The sequence below is a fragment of the Pleurodeles waltl genome, chromosome 10 (genome assembly GCF_031143425.1).
Source record: "Pleurodeles waltl isolate 20211129_DDA chromosome 10, aPleWal1.hap1.20221129, whole genome shotgun sequence".
Taxonomy (NCBI): domain Eukaryota; kingdom Metazoa; phylum Chordata; class Amphibia; order Caudata; family Salamandridae; genus Pleurodeles; species Pleurodeles waltl.
This window is the reverse complement of record NC_090449.1, coordinates 1,047,776,488-1,047,795,606: the sequence shown is the minus strand read 5'-3', so window position 1 is coordinate 1,047,795,606 and position 19,119 is coordinate 1,047,776,488. Positions and strand designations below refer to the sequence as shown.

Here is a 19,119-nt window from a genome sequence, read left to right as displayed (position 1 = left end):
TAATGGACTACTGGAGCTCATAGGAGGTACATCTGGCTTGACTTTCATGCTTGCCCCCTTAATGTTGCTTTTTAGTTATTCAGGGGATGAGGGAGACTCTCCACCGCTGTCTCCCACCAGCAATATCTGATATCTCTGTGGTGGCCTAAAATGTGCCACTTAAACACAATTGAGAAATCTGCTCTAGATCACAGCAAGTTGACAAAATAAAACGAACTTTTTCAAAGTTTTGTTAATAGTTACCTGCATGGAAGAGGGTCGGGTCAGTACCAACCAGGCATCGCTCTGTCTGCTGAAAACTCCTGACACAATCTTGGCATTACCTTGTATTTACCCGACCCATTGGCTTTGTCTTTCTAGTATGGACACTCCTGGCTGCTTCTTTCCGTTTCCGACGCCTCTGACCATCTGTCGGTAACCACCCTCTTATCCTCAAATACTGCTGTGATGCCTCCTTCGCCCTCTTTTCTCCTCACTTCATTTCTTATATTTTAGTTCGTGTCTTTCGTGGCCTTGTTAGCCCCCGTTATCGTAAGTTTAACTAAATATTTAATAAAGTTGCTAAAACCCGGCATGCTTGTCTAGGTCAGACCTAGTGGCTTTGCCAAGGCTTGTTTATTTTTGATGGGAACTCAGGGGTCCGGATTCTCCGACGTCCCTCCCTAGTGGAGGCAGATCAGGTTTTCAGATTTCTAGTGTGTGTGTTGTGCTTGTTTAACTCACTTTAAGGTTATATATGAACTCTGCGCTTTGTACTTTATTTTGGAATTCAGGGCTATTCCCTTCTCTCACTTCCAGATGTCTGTCTCCTCTCATCCTGGAAGCATGCTGTACTGTGGTGGAGATTGGGGTGAACGGAGGGTATGAGGGGTGTACATTGCCACAGAACCAGAGAAAGGCAATAGGCACCTGTCTTGGAAAAACGTACCACAATAACTTGTTTTTACAAGGTACTGAAAGGGGGGGCGGTGGGTCTCACAGTTAATCCTACAGCAGCTCTGCCCTCTCTCCGAGTAAGAAAGTTTCAATTATACATCCTGCATACGAAGCTCTGATCTCCACAATACATTTCAGCAGCGCGTGCACTCACCCTATAAGCAAGGCCACTGGAATTATGCGGCAGAGTTCATTAAATTATGCAGCAAGAAACGGCAAATTATGCGGAACATGTTGTCATAGTATTACCGCAATTATTGTAATTTTTACACCCGGTAAGAGCAGTGCTTAATTTGTGCTTGTTGTTTCCGGTGCTGAGCACGGCACTTATTTTTGAGGGCCGGGGCTTATTCTTCTGCCTCAAACATTTCCTGCGAGCAAAAGACACATATGGGAAAGATGGACAAAGAGAAAAGCGAAAAAGCGTCACAATGGGAGAAAGCAGAAAGCTGCAAGAGAGAGCTGAAGGGGCAGGGAGTGGCTGTAAAAGGATTGAAGAGGCCCGAGATGGCTTCAGGATTAGGCTACCTCAGTATTCCGTGCTCGCACATTTAATTGCAGCAGGCACGTGTGAAGGAGGAGACCTTTGGGCACAAGCACGATTATATTTACAAAATAAGCTCTGGATAAGAGTATCTGAGATCAGAGTTCACTTTAACTAGTACCAAATTAACACCCAAATACAGCAATCAGCATTTGGAAGATGAACACTCAAACTTTGTGAGAAGCGTTCTGGTGCGCAGGAACCCGAGTCGATATATTTTTTGCAACTTTTGATCCGTTTGAGCTAGAAACCATTTTTTTGTTGTTGTTAAAAGCGCAGATAATGCAGCAGGTGATGGATTTAGTGGCAATTATAGCAAAACCATAATTATGCGAAATTCGCCGCAGAATTGCATAGTTTCAGTGGCCCTGCATGTACGCCAATGTAATTGGGATTGTAATCGCTGATTTTGCCTGCAAATGGACCTTGGTTTACAACCATCAAATGTACCCCCTCTTCCTCCCCTGCCCTTTGCCGTCCTCTGCGCACCCCGCTCCCCCTCTGCACGCGCTTCTCCAACTTAGATGCTGCGGTTTTCTTTTCTTTTTCCATTATGTAGCTTTACAAATTTCCTCCACCTGTTTTCATAAATCACACCCTCTTGTTCCTTAACCCAATAATACTTAATCTATTCCAGCCCTCTCTTCACCCCTCTAACCAGTTCCATTGGGGGCAACAAGTCCCCACTAATGTTGTCATAGAAATGTTAATTACATTTACCACAGGGGAAACTGAAGCAAAAGCGTGGAATGATTTCCCTCGAAGCACAAGGCTTAACCTAATAACCAGTTACCCGCTGGATTTAACCACTAACCCTGGGCTTACGAGTAGCGTGGTACTTAGCGTAAAGCGCTTCAAGCACTATCGAGGGTATTGTATTGTAATAGTATTTATATAGCGCGTACTACCCTTGACGAGGCGTCGAAGCGCTTTTCGGGTAGTTAAGCTCTATATAAATGCATTTATTGTAAAATAAGTTACCTCACCACGGAGGAGAAGCGGTACGAGGCACACAGGTCTGTAGCAGGTGAGTTACCTCCGAGCCACCTCAGTGGAGGTGCAACCACCCTGTGGCATGCAGGGCACGCACGGGTCAGTGCAGAAGGTGGTGCATTAACCATCTGGGTTAACTCACAACCACTAGAGAGAGTTCAGCTTGCACCCAGAGTTGTGCAGTAACTGAGGTTTACCATTGAAAACGCCTTGAAGCTGCTGACCGGCAGCAAGCGCTATTTAAAAAATAAATAAATAAAATAAACACAGAAAAAAAAGTATGACCGCCGGTGTGTGGAGCGCCCCACAACACTGGCATCACAGCGCCTGGTGAACACTGCTCCTTCGTGCTTTGCACGGCGCAGAAGGAGGCCCTCTTCCGCCTCTGACCCTCTCCGCCGCCCACTTTACGCCCCCCGGGCCCCAGCTGCGTTCAGGGGCAGGAGTCATCTATAATTCATAGCGCCTCTCCGGCTGCTTCCGGGCGCCTTGTGAGGGCAGAGACGGGGTTTGCTCTCACGAGGACTTCCCGAGGCCGTTTCCCCTGCTTCTTAATGGCTCAGCCTTAGTTACAGATGAAGGGTTACATTAGAATCACTGTGCGCCCAGATGTTTGTGCAGGGATCAACATTACCAGTAGGTGTGTAATACAATTGTCACACCTTCTGTTTCCCCCTGATACATTTCCCGGTCAAACCTCCATACATCTTTTTTTTGGGGGGGGGGGGGCGCGTAAGAAGATGTCAGTTTTGGTAAGCACTGATTCTGGTTATGCCCATGGACGTAGGAGCCAATACATTTCTTTGTGTGTAGGGGTGGGGGTGCGGAGACAGCCTTGGGGAACTTCCTGTGACCCGATACAAATTGCCTATTTTTTTTGTGCAAACCGCAGGCTCCAATCACATGCATAATCATATGGTTTAGAAGTAAAATAGGAAGGAAGGTTTCCACCTTCTCACAGTTCGAAGATGTGTTTTATTATTTACATTTGCAAAGTAATTAAACCAAATGTGAAGAAACACTGTTGAACAATGTCCCTTCCTGCACCGAGTAAACAGAGGTGGAGGGGGCAGAGGACAGCAAACCAAAGGTTGGTAGTGACATTCCCAAACCTCAACATGCAACCGGGGGAGTTAGAAACCATTCTTTCTTGCTGCAGGCATCTACAATTAAATCATGGACATTAATTAAAAGAATCAAATATTTTCTTGCGCCGTTCGATGCGGAGGACAAATTATTTTGCTGTTGCCGTATCTTAAGGGAGTTTACCATCTCTTTATGTACGTTGCACCTGGCGGCGTGATTTAGAGTTCGGTGGATGGGGTTGCGCCGTATTACGACCCCATTATATCCTATGGAAATCGCAGGACAGCGGACGGGTTATCCCTCACGTTCGTGGTGGAGTAACCCGTCTGCCAAATTCTAAATCAAGCCCTCAGTCTTTTCCGGGAGATAGTTGATCGTAGCCAAGTTTCCAGTCAGCGGAGACCACCGAAGTTTCTTTCAGCCTCACAAGCCAATACTTGAGTAACTGAAAGAATCTTTAGTACCTTATCAACCCAAGTAAAGAAAGTAGTTTCTTTTGGAAGCATTTATCGGAGTATGTCTGCCAGTTCCAGGACTGATATATACTTGATAGTGTAGCTTATTGAGCTGAAAGTAGCAGTCGGTTTATACATACTAGTGTCAATGCCATTGCCTATTGATTGAAAGCAGCTGTTTAAGATTTTTTTTCAAATACTGGGGGATGATAGTAATCCCGACAGTTTCAGGATGAAAAATGTCTGCTCCCCTATTTTCTATCACCAGTCATGGCAGTTCAATGGCATTAAGACGGTACTCAGCAGTATAATCATTAGACTGGTTCTCGGAGTTGTGTAGGCTGTGAAAAGATCCATCAGTGCGAGCTTCAGTATTGCACTTTGTGCTACATTCAAGGCGGCAGGTCGGCCTGATATAGGTTGCGGGCGTCCCAGCCTGACAGTATGCAAACATTCTGCAAGCTTCAGTATGTGGAGGGCAATCAGATGGGCTAGAAAGGTTGTTCCTTCTAAACTAGTGCCAGCGAATCGTGAGCACAAGAAGACATATCTTGGAAGCTGATATTCGTTCTAGGGTTTCCAGAATAGGTTTGTAGTTATCCATTACTTTTGTACAGCTTTTACACCGACCGCTCAGCACGTTGGACACAATGGCCTTATTTTCAACACATTTGCAGGGCCTTCAATGCAAAAAGCTCAAACTTTTATTGTGTATTGTATGGGAAGAGGTATTGTAGATGGATGACGTGTAGAGTGCACTCACACCGCATATCATGCACACAAACATGAGAAGCCCCACGAGACACATTATCATAAGAATAAGCCTCATGTTGGAGATGCTTACAAACATGAGATTCACAAAATGCTTAAAATGAGACAAAGTGCGCTGTTCAAGACATAAGAAAGAAGTGTTTGCTGAAATGAGAAATCTGGTGCGCATGCAGGATGCTAATAAACGCAAGACATGACGTGTGAAACACTCACTGAAGATAGGTATAGACACGTGCAGAACGAGGTGTGTGGGCGAAGTTCAGAGGTGATGTGTTAATGACAAGCACATATACAAGGGGCTGACTGATAGCTTTACATACTACAAAGTTATGTTTGTGTGTGAAGCTCACAAGTGAATATAGCGAGTGGAAGGTCATATATGAGCATTGTGTGGGATGCACAAAAAGGTCATAGTGGGAATCTCACATAACGAACAGCATGTTATATAGAACGCTCATTACAATTTGTGATGCTCGTAAATGTAAGCATGACACACAGGATGCATGTAAACACGAGAAGCCAAAGGTGTGAACAGTACACACTTGCAGGTAGTGCTGCCATATGACACAAGACACGGACAAGCTGATCAGATGCCACCCTCTTCCTGTCTGCTATTTTGTGAAATGTCTATCAGCCAGAGCAAAAAGTATGTGCCTGGTGCCAGCTGTAGGGTGGTGCGCCTGGCATCAGGAGTGGGGTGTGCTACTGTTCAAAATGTATGAGGTTAAAGGTACCTGCAGCGGAGTTCTCTATGTGGCCAGCAATTTTCACCCAGTAATAGAATGACAAGGTAACTCTGGTGATTAAAGTACTTGCAGGAGAGATCAGAGTTTTACCTAGTATCAGTTGTGACTGATAAAGTAGCGTAGAAGGTTAACGTGCCTGCTGCGAAGCACATTGTCTGACATGCAGATCATAGATTTGTATTGTATGTAGATAGCTCAGTGGGTTACTGCTTTTGCACAGATGTTCTTTTGTTCTTTGCAGTTTAAGTGACGATCATTCTCAGAGCGAGCTATGCACCGGCTACAAAAGAGCTGCATGCAAAGTACAATGCGTAGGTTTAGAACAGTTTTTTCTCAATTCTTTGTTACGCTAAAGTTGCTAAAAAGGCTTTCTTTGGGTAGTAATGGTCCTAGCCAGTGTGTTACATTTTAAGTCCTGAGTTTGCCTTTCTCCAGAATAATTACTCTTGATGCATAATGCTCACCAGTTTGGATTATATGTGACTCCTACACTCTGTAAGGAGTATTCTCTTCTGTGGCATTTCCCATACTTTTTTTATAGCTTATTGCGCTCCCACTGTTTTTAATTGACACTATTGTGTGTTCTTTTAAAAAATTGCAATGATTTTGCTTACCTCTGTAAAAATATACTTTTTACATCGTACTGTATTTGCACTGTTTTTAATCGGTAATGATCTTATGCTTGTTTTAAACATTTACAATGATTTTGATTAATTGTGCAAAAATAAAGAAACTTGAAACTTGTCTTCTGTGGCTTTTCCCGTACATTGATTTACCCTCTTGCATGATTCATTGACTCTCTTTAATGTGCGTCTGATGTAAAGCACTCTGACACCCTATACTAGGATGAGCAGCGCTATAAAAAAACATGTGAGAAAAGGCTATGAGGAGCTGAGTGGCACAGTTGGAGGGTGATGGGCACCACGTCCTTATAAAGGTGCAGCACTATTCCGTAAAACTACATTTGCATTTGGTTATTTTATTGGTGCTATTTATATAGCGCCGGGAGGTTGGTGAGTAACGAGGTATTTTCACATGGCAGTAGTGAATAAAAAGTGGGTTTAGCGTGGATATTTAATCTGTTGTCTTCCATACAGTCAGAATTGCTAACAATCGGAAAGAAATTATATAATTTTTATCAAGACGTCTGGCTAATTTAGCAGTCAGAGCCAGAACAGTATTGCAGGATTACAGTATTATACGCATGAGAAGCAGAGCAAATAAAACACAAAAATGCATTTCAGAGAGGGGGGTGGGATAAATGCAGTATTTGGTACTCAGAACAGAACAAGTCTTGCAGGTCATGTTTGAAGCCAAATGCAGCTCCAGTCAAGTGATGGCTTCTTTCCAAATCTTGACCTCTAGCCTGCGGGCAAGGAAGAGTGTTTTGCTTTAGTTGGCAACCTGAACACTGGTCTCTGCTTTCAAGCTCAGATAAAGCACCAGCCACACTGACAGTCATTCGCAGAATGTGCAGTTTGCACACTGACTGGTTTTAAAATGGGTGTGGTATTTGCAGTGTGACATATTAATAGGTCACATCACAAATTATCGACTCTCAGGGGATCGTAAAAAGCTTTGCCCAAAGAAAATGAATGAAAAGGCACAATTTGGGATCCTCTGATTGGCTGAGTATGAACGAATGGGGCCTGCAAAGGACAGCAAATCTCCATCTCTGGTTGTGGAGAAAGCTATGCTGGGGGGAGGGGAGGTACATGGACCTTCTCATGGTCCCTGTCGAGTGATGGGGGATTAGAGGAGATAGCTGTCTCCCACTGGTTTCCTCTGCCTAACACCGACATTGTGCTCTCAAGCCTGTATCGGTGCCACATCATATGGGAGGAACATGTCCTGTGCATAAAATACCACTTTGAAAGTTTTCCTGGCTTTACCTCTACGTTTTAGGCCTGTCACCCATTCAAGTTCAACTGAGTGTGGTGGCTCAATATAAACCATATTATTATTAAGGTATTTGGGTAAAAATTCCTTATAAGAACCAGGTTATGTTTATTTCGTCACTTTCAGTTTTCTTTGTGTAAAAGAAAGCTCAAACAATTATATCAGAAAACTTTAAGCTGGAATTCTGCGTGTCAATAAGTCTCAGAACAGGTCAAAAATATATGTACCATCTTTTGGACTGGATACAAATGCCGGACACAGATAAAGCCCGTCTATCCTGCATGCTGCTGCAATGACTGTGCTTTGTTTATATACTGAGGATTCTGTTGTGAGGGGTCCCTGATGTTGCCGACCTAGTGCCAAGCAGGGCGACTGACATCTGAGGTCTCTCATTGTTTGCGGTTCTTGAGCCAGTCTACGACAACTTCTGGGAGCTATAATTCAGTCACATGTGGACCAGACCGTGTGCGCGTGTTTTGCTTTCCTCTGCATGTGCTAGGAAGGGGCGGGGTTGTGTGACAACTTCTGGAAATAAAAGTGAACTTCACCCCGTAGCCTTTTAGCAATATGGCAAAACTTTATAGTCTGGCTCTAACTTGGCTCGAGCTCCTCTAGGAACCTCGAGCCCAAAGTGAGCGGATCCTTATTGTGGCTCTAGTCTCAGCTCCCACGAATTACAAGACACTGCATTAACCTTGATGTATAAAAGAAGAGAGGTACCATCTAGTGGCTGAATTGCACAGTTTAAAGCCACGAAACCTGAGTTTAATCTCAGCTTCCCCACTAGACCAATCTGTTTGATCTCAAGCAAATTTTATTTCACAGTGCCTCTTTTTTTCTCCATTATCACTTAGCTCCTTCAAATTTGTGAGTTTAGGATGTGTGCGGTACAAAAACGTCTTGTGTTTGATTTAATAAACAATCCCTGACCCCCCCCCCCCCAACTCCTCTGTGCTCAGAAAAGATCATGTCCCTTCTCTTAGACCCTCTGTGCCCAACACTGGTCACCCTCCTCTCTTCAGATCCACTGTGTCCAGGACACATCATCCCTCCCTCATCAGACCCCCTGTGCCGATCACACCCCTCTCGTCAAGCAAATTGAAACCACACTGGAGATGTCAGAAGAGAGAGAAAAGGTAAACTGTGCTCTGTGACCACAGTTCTACTCCTCTGTGTGATCTTGGGCAGCTCAGCTCCACAGAAGTCAAAATTGGGAGCATTTACACTGACGAAGCTCTAGCATTCCAGTCTATATTAAGAACTGTGTATTGAAAGTTATAACCTCATGCAAAGCTGGGTGAACCTGCACACTGAACCTCCATATCCCATTTCCCGGGCCTGTGTGCCGTTCGCCTCTGATACATCACATGGAAGGGCGCTGTGTGAAATGGAATATTCATTGATTTCCTGTTCATGATGAATCAGTTATGATACAAGTCAGAAGATTCATTAAAAGACCTTGTCCTCTGTAACACAAGAAGCTGAAAATATGCAGAATTACAACCCTCTTCTTTGAGACCCAAGGATATCTGAATCCCACTTTGTAACTTTTTATTCCACGCTGCTGAGCACTCGCTCTTATGGGCATGGATTGCAGTCACTGAATTTCCCTGAAACGTGAAATGTATGTAGATGCCTTGTAACAAACAGTATATAGATGATGCCACCATGCTCGACTAGCATCAGTGTACCCTGGCATGTAACTGTTATTCTTTTTCTATTTGTCGATTGGTTTTTTTTCTGTCTCTATTTATAAAACTTAAAAACTAATCAAATTACCATACAAGTCAACTGAAAATATTAAAAGCAGAAAAGATCATAATATACTTCGATATGCTCAAGTATGTAATGCAAACCACCACATAAAAAATAACACTATGCTCAACTGCCCAAAATAAAACTTGACTTCTCCCTATCTCCCACGTTGTATTCTAACCGTTCATTAATGTTGTATTGTAAAAAATGCATTAGGCGTAGATATAAAAAAAACGGATAACCTTCTAGAAGCTGGATTGTGCAGTGTGAAACGGAAACATCTGGCTCAATCTCAGCTTCCCTGTTTCACCAAATCGTGTGATTCTATGCAAATACTGTATTTCACTGAGCCTACTTTTTAGGTTGATGCTTACCAGACAGCTGTCTGGTTTGCTAAAGACATCTTGAAGGCATTCAGACGTCTGACCTAGGAATTAATTCCGCTCGTTGCCTACCATTGGCTTTATGGTTTGAAACTTACATTTTCTGGCTTTATATATGCTGGATTTATTTGCTTTAGGCTCTCCAGCTCAGTTCATCCCTCCCATTGCCTAAACCTTGTTTACTGTATTCTCGTTTTTATATTGTCACATTTGCCGTGCATTCAAAGACAGAGGTCAAATGTCAGGCTCCCTTTTCCAAGGAGCTTGGTGTTCATTTTTCTTTCTCTGACTACAAAGTGAGAGAATGTATGTGAAAATCCTGCTGAGAACCCATGTAAGAAGAGAGGGTGGGATGTTTTTTTCCTAACACACAACAAAAATAAGCATTTGCAATGCAATGGGGCTCGTGTTTGCTCGAGTTAGAGCTATTAGCATTGTAAACTCCTATCCGGACTTTTCTTGCCACATAAACTGAAAATGAAAAGTAATACAATTTCACATAAGGGAGCCAATTTAAAGCGCCACGCCATGAGCATGAAAGTGACTAATCAGAACAAAAAGACCAGTCCAGTTTCGCCTTTGCATAGTAATAAAACAAAAAAACAAGCACGATTGCGCTGTTTAAAACCTTGAATTTGCGAAGGAGCACTAGGATAAACAATAGAATTAAACTGGTAGTCATGAAAAGTGCCCGATTACTGCCCAGTGAGATCTGCCTATGAAATAAAGAGAAAAAAGTAGTCCAGAAACTATACGGAAAACATGGAGCCTCGTATGTTTTCAGTAGTTGGCCGGTGATCTCGAGGAGGGCTAAACACCGGAGAAGGCATGACGTATGCATTCCTTTCACTAATGAAATCAAGCAAATTTTAAAAGGCAAGCCCACGAACCAATGAAAGTGAGGGGCGTGACATGGGCTTGGTTAAAAGCCCACAGAGAGATTACAACAGGGACAGAGCGCTTGCGAGTTCGACCCTAAAAAGGGAGTGTGATGATGTTTCAGAATATATCAGAATTAGTACAACCGAAGCACGTTTTTTTGTAATTCTGAAGTGGAAACATATTTGAATACAGTCAAAACAAATCAGTACACTTGGTGATGAATTTTAAACACATTGTCTTTTGTGTGCAGTAAAACTGTATTTCGGTGCAAATGTAATGGTCATTTCAATTGAGAATGTGTTCCCCATAATGGTAGTGCTCCACCACACCACGCATACTCCACAGTACGCAATCTATCCACCTCCTCTCCACTCTACCCAAATCTACCCCATTATACCCCACTCTAATCTACCCCACTCCACTCTACCCCTTCCCAATCCACTTCACCCCAATGTTCCCCACTCCAATCCACACCACTTTACCTTACTCTAAGCTACTGTCGTCTACCCCACTTCACTCCACCCCACTGCAACCTAACCACCCCACTCCACCCCAATCCAGTCCACCCACTCTACCCACACCACTCCAATCTACTTCATTCCGAGCTACCCCACTCCAAACACCACCTCTCCATTTCAATCTACCCTACTCTAATCCATACAGTTCACCCCCACTCCACCCTAATCTACCCCACTACACTACAATCTACCCCACTCCACTCTACTCATCCCCAGTCTCACTCCACTCTTGACTCCATTCCAATTTGTCCAATTCCACTCCACCAAACTCCACTCTAATTATGCCCCAATTCACTGTACCCAATCTACCCCACTCCACCAAACTCCATTCCACTCTACCAAACCTACCTCACTCCACTTCAGCCCAATCTGCCACGACACTCAAATCATCCCCACTCCAGTCCAATCCACCCCACTCCACCCCACTCAACCCCAATCCAATCCCAATCCAATCTACCCTACTCCCCCCCAAATTACCCTTCTCCAGTCTACCCCATTCCAATCTATCCAAGTCTACTCCAATCCACCCTATCTGAATCTACCTCACACCACTGAATGAACTCCACTCCAACATACCCCTCTTCAATCTGCCCCACTCCACTTTAATCTACCACACTCCATAATACCAGTGGCAGCTCCTCCGCTAGAGCAGAGGAGCGTCGCCCCCCCACCAGCAGCAGAAGCAGCTAACCTTTCACAAGGAAGGGACAATAAACTATGTTTATTGTTGCTTCCTTGTGAAAGGTGCGGGGCAGTGGGGTGACTAGCAGTGAGGGGAGTGCACAGTGCACTCCCATTACTGCGCATGTATGTTTGGCCGGCCATCTCTGGCCGGCCAAACATACATGTGCAGTAGGCTACAGTTGCCGGGCTGGAGAGAGAGCCTGCACAGGCTGCCTGGGGAAACACTGGGTGGGCGCTCCCAGCCAATCCTGACGTTGCCCTGAGCAGCGTCAGGATTGGCCGCAGAGCAGGCTGGGAGCCTGTGCCTGTGTGCAGTGTCGACGCGGGAGAGAGGAGCGGCACGGAGGTAAGTTTATTTTTTATTAAAATTCCTTTACTCACCCTCGCGCCCCGCCCCCTGTAACCCCAGCGAGCCGCCACTGCATATTACCCCTCTCCAATCCACTTCACTCTACTTTTGCCCACTCCGATCTAATCTACCCTATCCCACTCCATCTTCTACCCCAATCCACTACACTACTTTCTTTCCCAGTCTACCCCACTCCAATCTACCCCAAAATATCCCACTCCACTTTACCCCAATCTACCACACTCAAATCTACCAATCTACCCCAGTCTACCCCACTCCTCCACTCCAATCTACCCAACTCTACTGCACTCCAATCCACTCTCCTCCATTCTACCCAACACTACCCCAATCTACCTCACCCCATCCAATCTACCCCATTCCGCAGCACCTCAATCTACTACCCAACTTCAAACTAACCCAATCTAACCCACTCCATTCCATTTTACCTTACTGTAATCCACCCAATCTACTGCACTCAATCTACCCCACTCCAGTCTACCTCTCTTCACTGCAGTTTACCCCAGTCCACCACAATCTTCCGCAATCTACCCCACTCTACTCTACCCAATATATCCCACTCAATTCTACCCCAATCTACCTTAGTCCTATCTGCCCCACTCCAATCTACCTCAATTCAATCTACCCAATTCCAATCTACTACACTGTTCTACCCAACTCCCCCTCTCCAACCCACCCCACTCCATTCAACCCTACTCTACCCCACTCTACCCCATTGCAATCTACCCTAATCTACTCCATTCCAATCTACCCCTCCCCACTGGCCTAAACTTTAGCCATGCTGAACAGCAGCCACGCCGGTGTACAACGTGGCTCAAAGACATTGCCAGTAACTGTTGCATAGGTGAGTCCTTTTGACTTTGCCAATGTTTGTTTTAGCCTTCAGGCATCACACTGAGTGGGACTCTGTTCGCTCTTTAGATATTCCTCGTTGCCCTGCAGAGTTTGTCTTCAAAGCGGCAGGTGGGGGTTGGCGCGAGGATGGTAGAATGCAGACAGCAATCAGCAAACACTGCCTTCTCCTCCCCCCCCTTTATCTGCGGACATGCAGAGTGCGGGCGCTCTACTCACCCCCAAGCTCACTCCACTCTGGACTCCTTTCCTTTGCCACAGGCAGCAGCGTTCGGATTGGTCGGAGCGCCCAGCCAGGGCGCTCCTATGCAGACTCGGAGAGTCTGCCTGCCCTCTCCAATACGGCACTGCATTGCCGGGTTGGACAGAGCTTAGTGCGCATGTATGTTTGGCCGGCCTCGGAAGGCCGGCCAAACATACATGTGTACTGAGAGGGAGTGCTGAGCACTCCCTCTGTGCTTGTCACGGACTGTGGCCCCGCCCCTTCCACAATACAATTTATTATTGTTGTATTGTAGAAGTTTGGCAGTTGCTGCTGCTGGCGGGGGGCGACGCTCCTCTGCCCAAACAGAGAAGCTGCCTCTGGGTAAGAGGTGTAAAATCGTTGCTTATTGAGACAAGTTGCGGGCTTCCTTGCTTAACAACCCATTGTATGTATGCTTGTGGTCATGTCGAGTGGTCTGACTTGAATAGAATCAGGAAGCCCCTACCTCCTTGGACATTCTGTACAGCTGCTCAGTTACTGACAAATTTAGATCCTTGGTGCCTAGGGAGTAAACCTACCTAAATGTACCCAACTCCTAGGTGAATGTGGTCTTTAAACAAAGGTGGGCGTGTCTCTCAAAGAGGCGTGGCCAAAGATGCATAAATAGGAATCTTTTTTAAGAGTTGCTGCCCACGTAATTAAGGGTGTGTCTTAAAACATGTGAACTAAAATCCTGTGCTTCATGCAGCCTGCCAGCTGACCTAGTATGCGGATGGCTTTCCGTGAGTTTTCTGTTATTTCATCCAGTCACACAACTACAGACCCAGATACCTAAACCAGCCAGAACTATTGGATTTGGCAGTAGTTGTAAACTGTATCAGGTAAAGGATGAACAGTTCTAGTTTGGATAGTGTTGCTTTGCAGAGAGGCCCAGTATTGGATGTGCATGCCGGCCCAAAAAAGGAAGTACTCCTGGAGGATGCAAGATGAAGAATACGGTGTGAAATGTAAACTGGGCTGCATCGCTGACATGGGACACCCGAAAGGTGTTTACAGTCGCTGTTCAGAAATCGATCAGTGATTTTGCCTGCAAAGTAAAGACCCTGGATATAGAGCCGGCGCGGATACATTTCGGGGTTCAGCACAGACCCATTTAACACCCTGAGCGGCCGTGTGCGGCTCGTGGTGAGGCAGCGGCATCTGGTGACCTTTAAAAGTTGTGGGGCGCACTCCTTGGCTCACATTCCAGCGAGTGAGTGAGCCTCTCACAACATTTAAGCTCTTACCTTGCTGCCTGCGCAGCTCCTTCCTGGCGCATGAATGTGAAACCGAAAAGCAGAGCATTTGCAGGCATCAGGTTGGAGTTCCGCTCTCTCAACCCCCTTTCCCAAATGTGTGATGGGTAAGGAAGGGGAGGATGACGGGCTGATTGGCAGGTATTGCAGCTACCTCCAGTGACGCGTTAGCGCCTCAAAGCTGGGGGAGGTACTGATTGTGCCCGGGCCTGAGGCCGGCTGGGATTTCACCAGTTCATGATATTCCCTCTGATGGCTGCTGCAGGCGGTCCCGTGCCGGCCATCAGTGTCACGAGCTGCCTCAAGCTGTTGCTGGACCCGAGGTAGGTCGTCATTCTTTTTTTTACTATAGCAAGAGTGAATAATAGATTATTAAAAATGAGAGTATAGCCCTTGATAGGGTGACCAGACGTTCCGGATTTCTCCAGACAGTCCCGGTTTTTAGAGGAGTGTCCCGTCCCCATGCTTCTCTTAATTTTAAACAAATGTTCCGGTTTTTGGGACAAAGGTCAGATCATCTAGGGAAGCATAAGTAAAGTATGAAATAATTAATTTATCTCTAACTGTCAGGCAACACAGTCCCCTGTCTTCTCCCAGCAGAGAGATGGAGTGGGGAGCAGAGAGAGGTGGGTGGGGGCGGGTTGGGGGTGCAGGATGGGAGGTCAAGCCATAGTTAATTTTATATATGTAGTCTTGTAAATGTGTGTGTGTGTTATTATATATATATATATATATATATATATATATATATATATATATATATATATATATATATATATATAAACACACATGTATGGGCAAGCTTTCACAAAGCTACGCAAAAAAAACAGGACAGGCCAGATATAAAAGTGACAGTAATGTCTTTAGTCCTTCTTTTATGTCTGACCTGACCCGGTTTTTGCTCCTCAAGATCTGGTCACCCTAGCCCTCGAGCCCATAAGGAGGAGCCGCCACGGTATCAGATGTGTCCCAGTGATGGGGGTGAGTGTGGATGAAGCAGAAACGGGAACCGGAGCAGGCCCAGGTGGGACACAAATCGAACCGTGCGCGCTGGGAGTGACGAGAGATCGCCTCAAAAGGCCCTACGGCGCGTGATCTGTGCATAGCATGGGCACAGTTGGCATTACATGGCTTGCAGCCAGTGACGTAGGCAGGGTGTCATGGGTCGAAGTGCAGGGATCAATGGCTGCCCCCTCTGAGTGCCAGGATATGCTTCTTCTAACCCAGTGGTTCCCAACCTGTGGGCCTGGGACCCCTGGGGGTCCGCAAAGCCTCCTCAGGGTGTCCGCGAGTGCTTAAAGAATTTAATAATATTAGGTCCCAGCTACCAGTAATGACTCAGTGGGGGTCCCCAGGTTCCAATAATAATTCAGTGGGGGTCCCCGGGCTCCAGTATTGATAAAATAGGGGTCCAGAGAAGTCAAAAGGTTGGGAACCACTGTTCTAACCTTTGTCAAATGACATTACCTCCATGACTCCGAGGGCTCCTCAGATGTCGTGGTTTGAATCACAGGGTCTCCCTAAAATGCACTTTTTGTCCAGACAGGGCCATTCCTGTTGAGTGGCTGCCTGGTGGTTCTGACACACCTCCCAGTTGTACTGCTCGATTCACTTGTAGGACCCGAGTCACAAGAACAGAGGTGACTCACTACGGGCGGGGGCAGATTTACTGTGGTGCCTTATTCACAAGGGTGGCAACCAGTGCGCTTAGAAAGCTCGGACATTTGCAGGTTTCTGGGTGCACTACTGGAAATGTCATCTGCCATTTTTGGGATTTGCTCTTTTCACAAAGCAAAGTTCTACATGTAGTACAGGGAAGGGAGATTACGTGATTTTCCCAGAATCACCGATATGGAGCCAACGCGGAGACTCGAACCTGGTTCTGAGGACGGCAGCTCTGCCTGTAGCGCCATAGCCCTCTTTCCCTTTGCATCCAGTATCCTGCCTCCCTCTTTGCTTTTAGCCATGCTGCACAACGTAGCTAAAAAAAAACACTGACAAAGCCAATATATCTCACTTAGGCAAGGCATATTGACTTTGCCAAAGCTTGTTTAGAAATGGGAACCCCTTTCCTTAGCACCGGGCTGAGAGGTGTGACCTTGTGCCTCAGCTCCCCAGCTGCTTGCACTTTTTAACACTGAATGAGTGTAAGTCCTCAGGATATTTGTAAACCTCCACCGACTGGTGGAATCTCCTTAATTTGTGAGAGTAGTTGGAGAATGGGGTTATGTTTTCACCTGGTATCTGAGGAACAGACAACTTCAGAGTATGAACAGTTCTGTTGCTTAACAAACTGCAAATCTGAAGAACATGTTTTGCTTTGAAGCTGGGCAAAAAACACCACCAGGAAACAAAACAAAAATTAACAGAAATTTTAGGCCCAGATTTTTCAAGATTTTGTGTCAGGGTGTCATCACTTTTCTAGTGTAGGCTTGGCGCAAAGTGTATTTTGACATTTACTAATCCATGCAAATTCGATTTGTGTGGCATTGTGTGTTTTAGTAGATACAAAGGTGATTTGTGTGGCTTTGTGTGTTTTAGTAGATAAAAAGTCGATTTGTGTGGCTCTGTCTGTTTTAGTAGATACAAAGTCACGCAAGGCAGCACATACCTCTGCCTTTCGTTAGTTTGCGTCGGGGAGCCATTACATTTGTGGAGTATGGGATTTCCTGTACATCCTCCCATGAATTTCGAAGCAAACCCAGATTTACAAACACTTGTAAACCTGGGTTTGCACCAAAATGGTGCGCCTACCTGACACAGGTGTAACAAGGGGAAATATGCTGATTTCTCTTTGTTAGTTCCTCTTAACATGTGTAGTTTCCTCTTTACATGTGTACTTCCTCTTTACATGTAGGCTGCATCCTGCAGCACACATAGGAAGAGAAATATGCCTCTAAGGATTGTCTTTGTGCAGGAAGGTGTTCCTTCCTGCAAAATAAAAATCCTTCCTGTAACCTCTGAACCCTTGCAGCATGGCTCGAGGGTACCTGCATCAGCGCTAGGCAGCACACAGGCGAGAGCAGAAGCACCTCATACTGCATAATGCATGTCTGCTCTTTCCCTTCCACCCATCACATTTGTGAAATATTTATAAATCTTCTGCTTATTTTTTAAAAAAAACACCCAGCACATTTCACTTGCTTACTAAAAGCAGCTTAAAAATATAAGAAATATATAGTTATCAAGTTACACGTCTCTTAAAAAATATAGCCACTTTTAGACATTTTCAAGCTTAGTTACACATTAATATGTGGAAAAAATAGATGGGTTTTAAAAGTAAAGTAAAACCAAAAATGTTCTTTGTGATTGTTCATTTGTTTCTGTTGTAAAATAGGTCCTTAAACATTTCAGTGATGATGATTATTATAAGGGCACTGTGTAATTTCTTGTGATGTCACTTTCCATGTAATTAATATATATATATAATATATATATATATATATATCTGTATAATCAATTAATCTGTCTCACGGTATCATTGATTAACTTTGATTATCGCATATTCATCCAATAACATTAATAATGTATAGGTATCTATCGATGCACAGTACTCTTGCTTCGGGTTGGGGTTGTTTCACCCTCTACAAAACCTTGGGAGTAAAGTCCAGATTTTCAGTGCTCATCATAATTCTTGTCCCTTTCTTCTGTGCAGCGGACCCGCTGGTTGGAAGCATCGCCACCCAGTACACGACCAACAGAGCCGAGCATGACCGACTGGCCAGGCAATGGACCAAGAGATACGCCACATAGGAAACGAATGATAGGCAAGCTGGACCTGCGCGAGCACCCTCACTAAGTGCATCCAGAGCCCTTCTTTTGATTTTTTAATGTTATTTTTTAGTTTTTTTTTGTTTTATTTTTTTCCCCTCCAAACGATTTGTGACACAAAGTTGTCATTTTCTTTAATAAATTTGATAACATAACTTGAACATATTTTTTCCCCTTGTTAACGGGGATTTTTTCTTTGTTTTTTTTATGATGATGATGCGAATGTTGAATCTGTTCTAGCCTAGGGCTTTGTCACAAAGCTTTGTAGCATTGTGTGTAATATTTTCTTATATGGTTATATTGGTTTTTTTGGGGGGAGGTGGGTAAAGAATAAACAAATTCAGAATTTAATCTGATTTATACGTAAAGGTTGCGTTTAGGGTTAATTTTTTTGTACTGAAGTCTCATCGTGGTTGGTGCTTGCATGCTGTCGGAAAACAGATTTTTGTACAGAAACCTCTGATCGACAGTCACTACACATTACCCAAGGCCATACGAGTCACAGATCTTGCATCTCCACCACAAGAGGCTTCCCAGTTTGAACAAAAGTAAATGTGTATTTTCACCTTCTGAATAACAAAACCAAGTACTTGTAAATTTCTTAAGCGATCTGCACCACCTTTGACTGTAGATCAGTTGTTGTTCACTTGTGTTTACTGAGAGCACGCAATAAAACACTGGCTGGTGAAAAGTCTCTTGTCTTGCCTCTCAATGTCACTCTCGCTTTAGTCTTTCTTCGTCCACCACCCTCAGGACTTCTGTTCTTCTCCGTTCACTCACACAAAAGGTGATGGAAGGAATGCTTGCAAATAGTCTAACCACTGGCAAATGCTCAGGGTAGCATTCTAGTCCATCATTTTTCACCCACTCTGCCACTCTAGACAAAGGCCCACCTTATGCAAATCGGAACTGACCCAGTTCCTCATTGGAAGTGTCCACCCAGGAGCAGCTCCTCCGCTATGGCGGAGCGTTACCCC

At 44.9% G+C, this 19,119-nt stretch overlaps 1 protein-coding gene across 1 annotated transcript in view; it reads left to right on the top strand.

Moving 5' to 3' along the window:
- Positions 1-18,833, top strand: part of LOC138262205 (ubiquitin-conjugating enzyme E2 E2) — a 587,710-nt gene extending 568,877 nt beyond the window's left edge. The window contains exon 6 of the mRNA XM_069212049.1: positions 18,027-18,833. Within this exon, the coding sequence (XP_069068150.1) occupies positions 18,027-18,124 (98 nt within the window). The 3' untranslated portion in view covers positions 18,125-18,833. The remainder of the gene's footprint in view (positions 1-18,026) is intronic.
- The last annotated feature ends 286 nt before the right edge of the window (positions 18,834-19,119 follow it).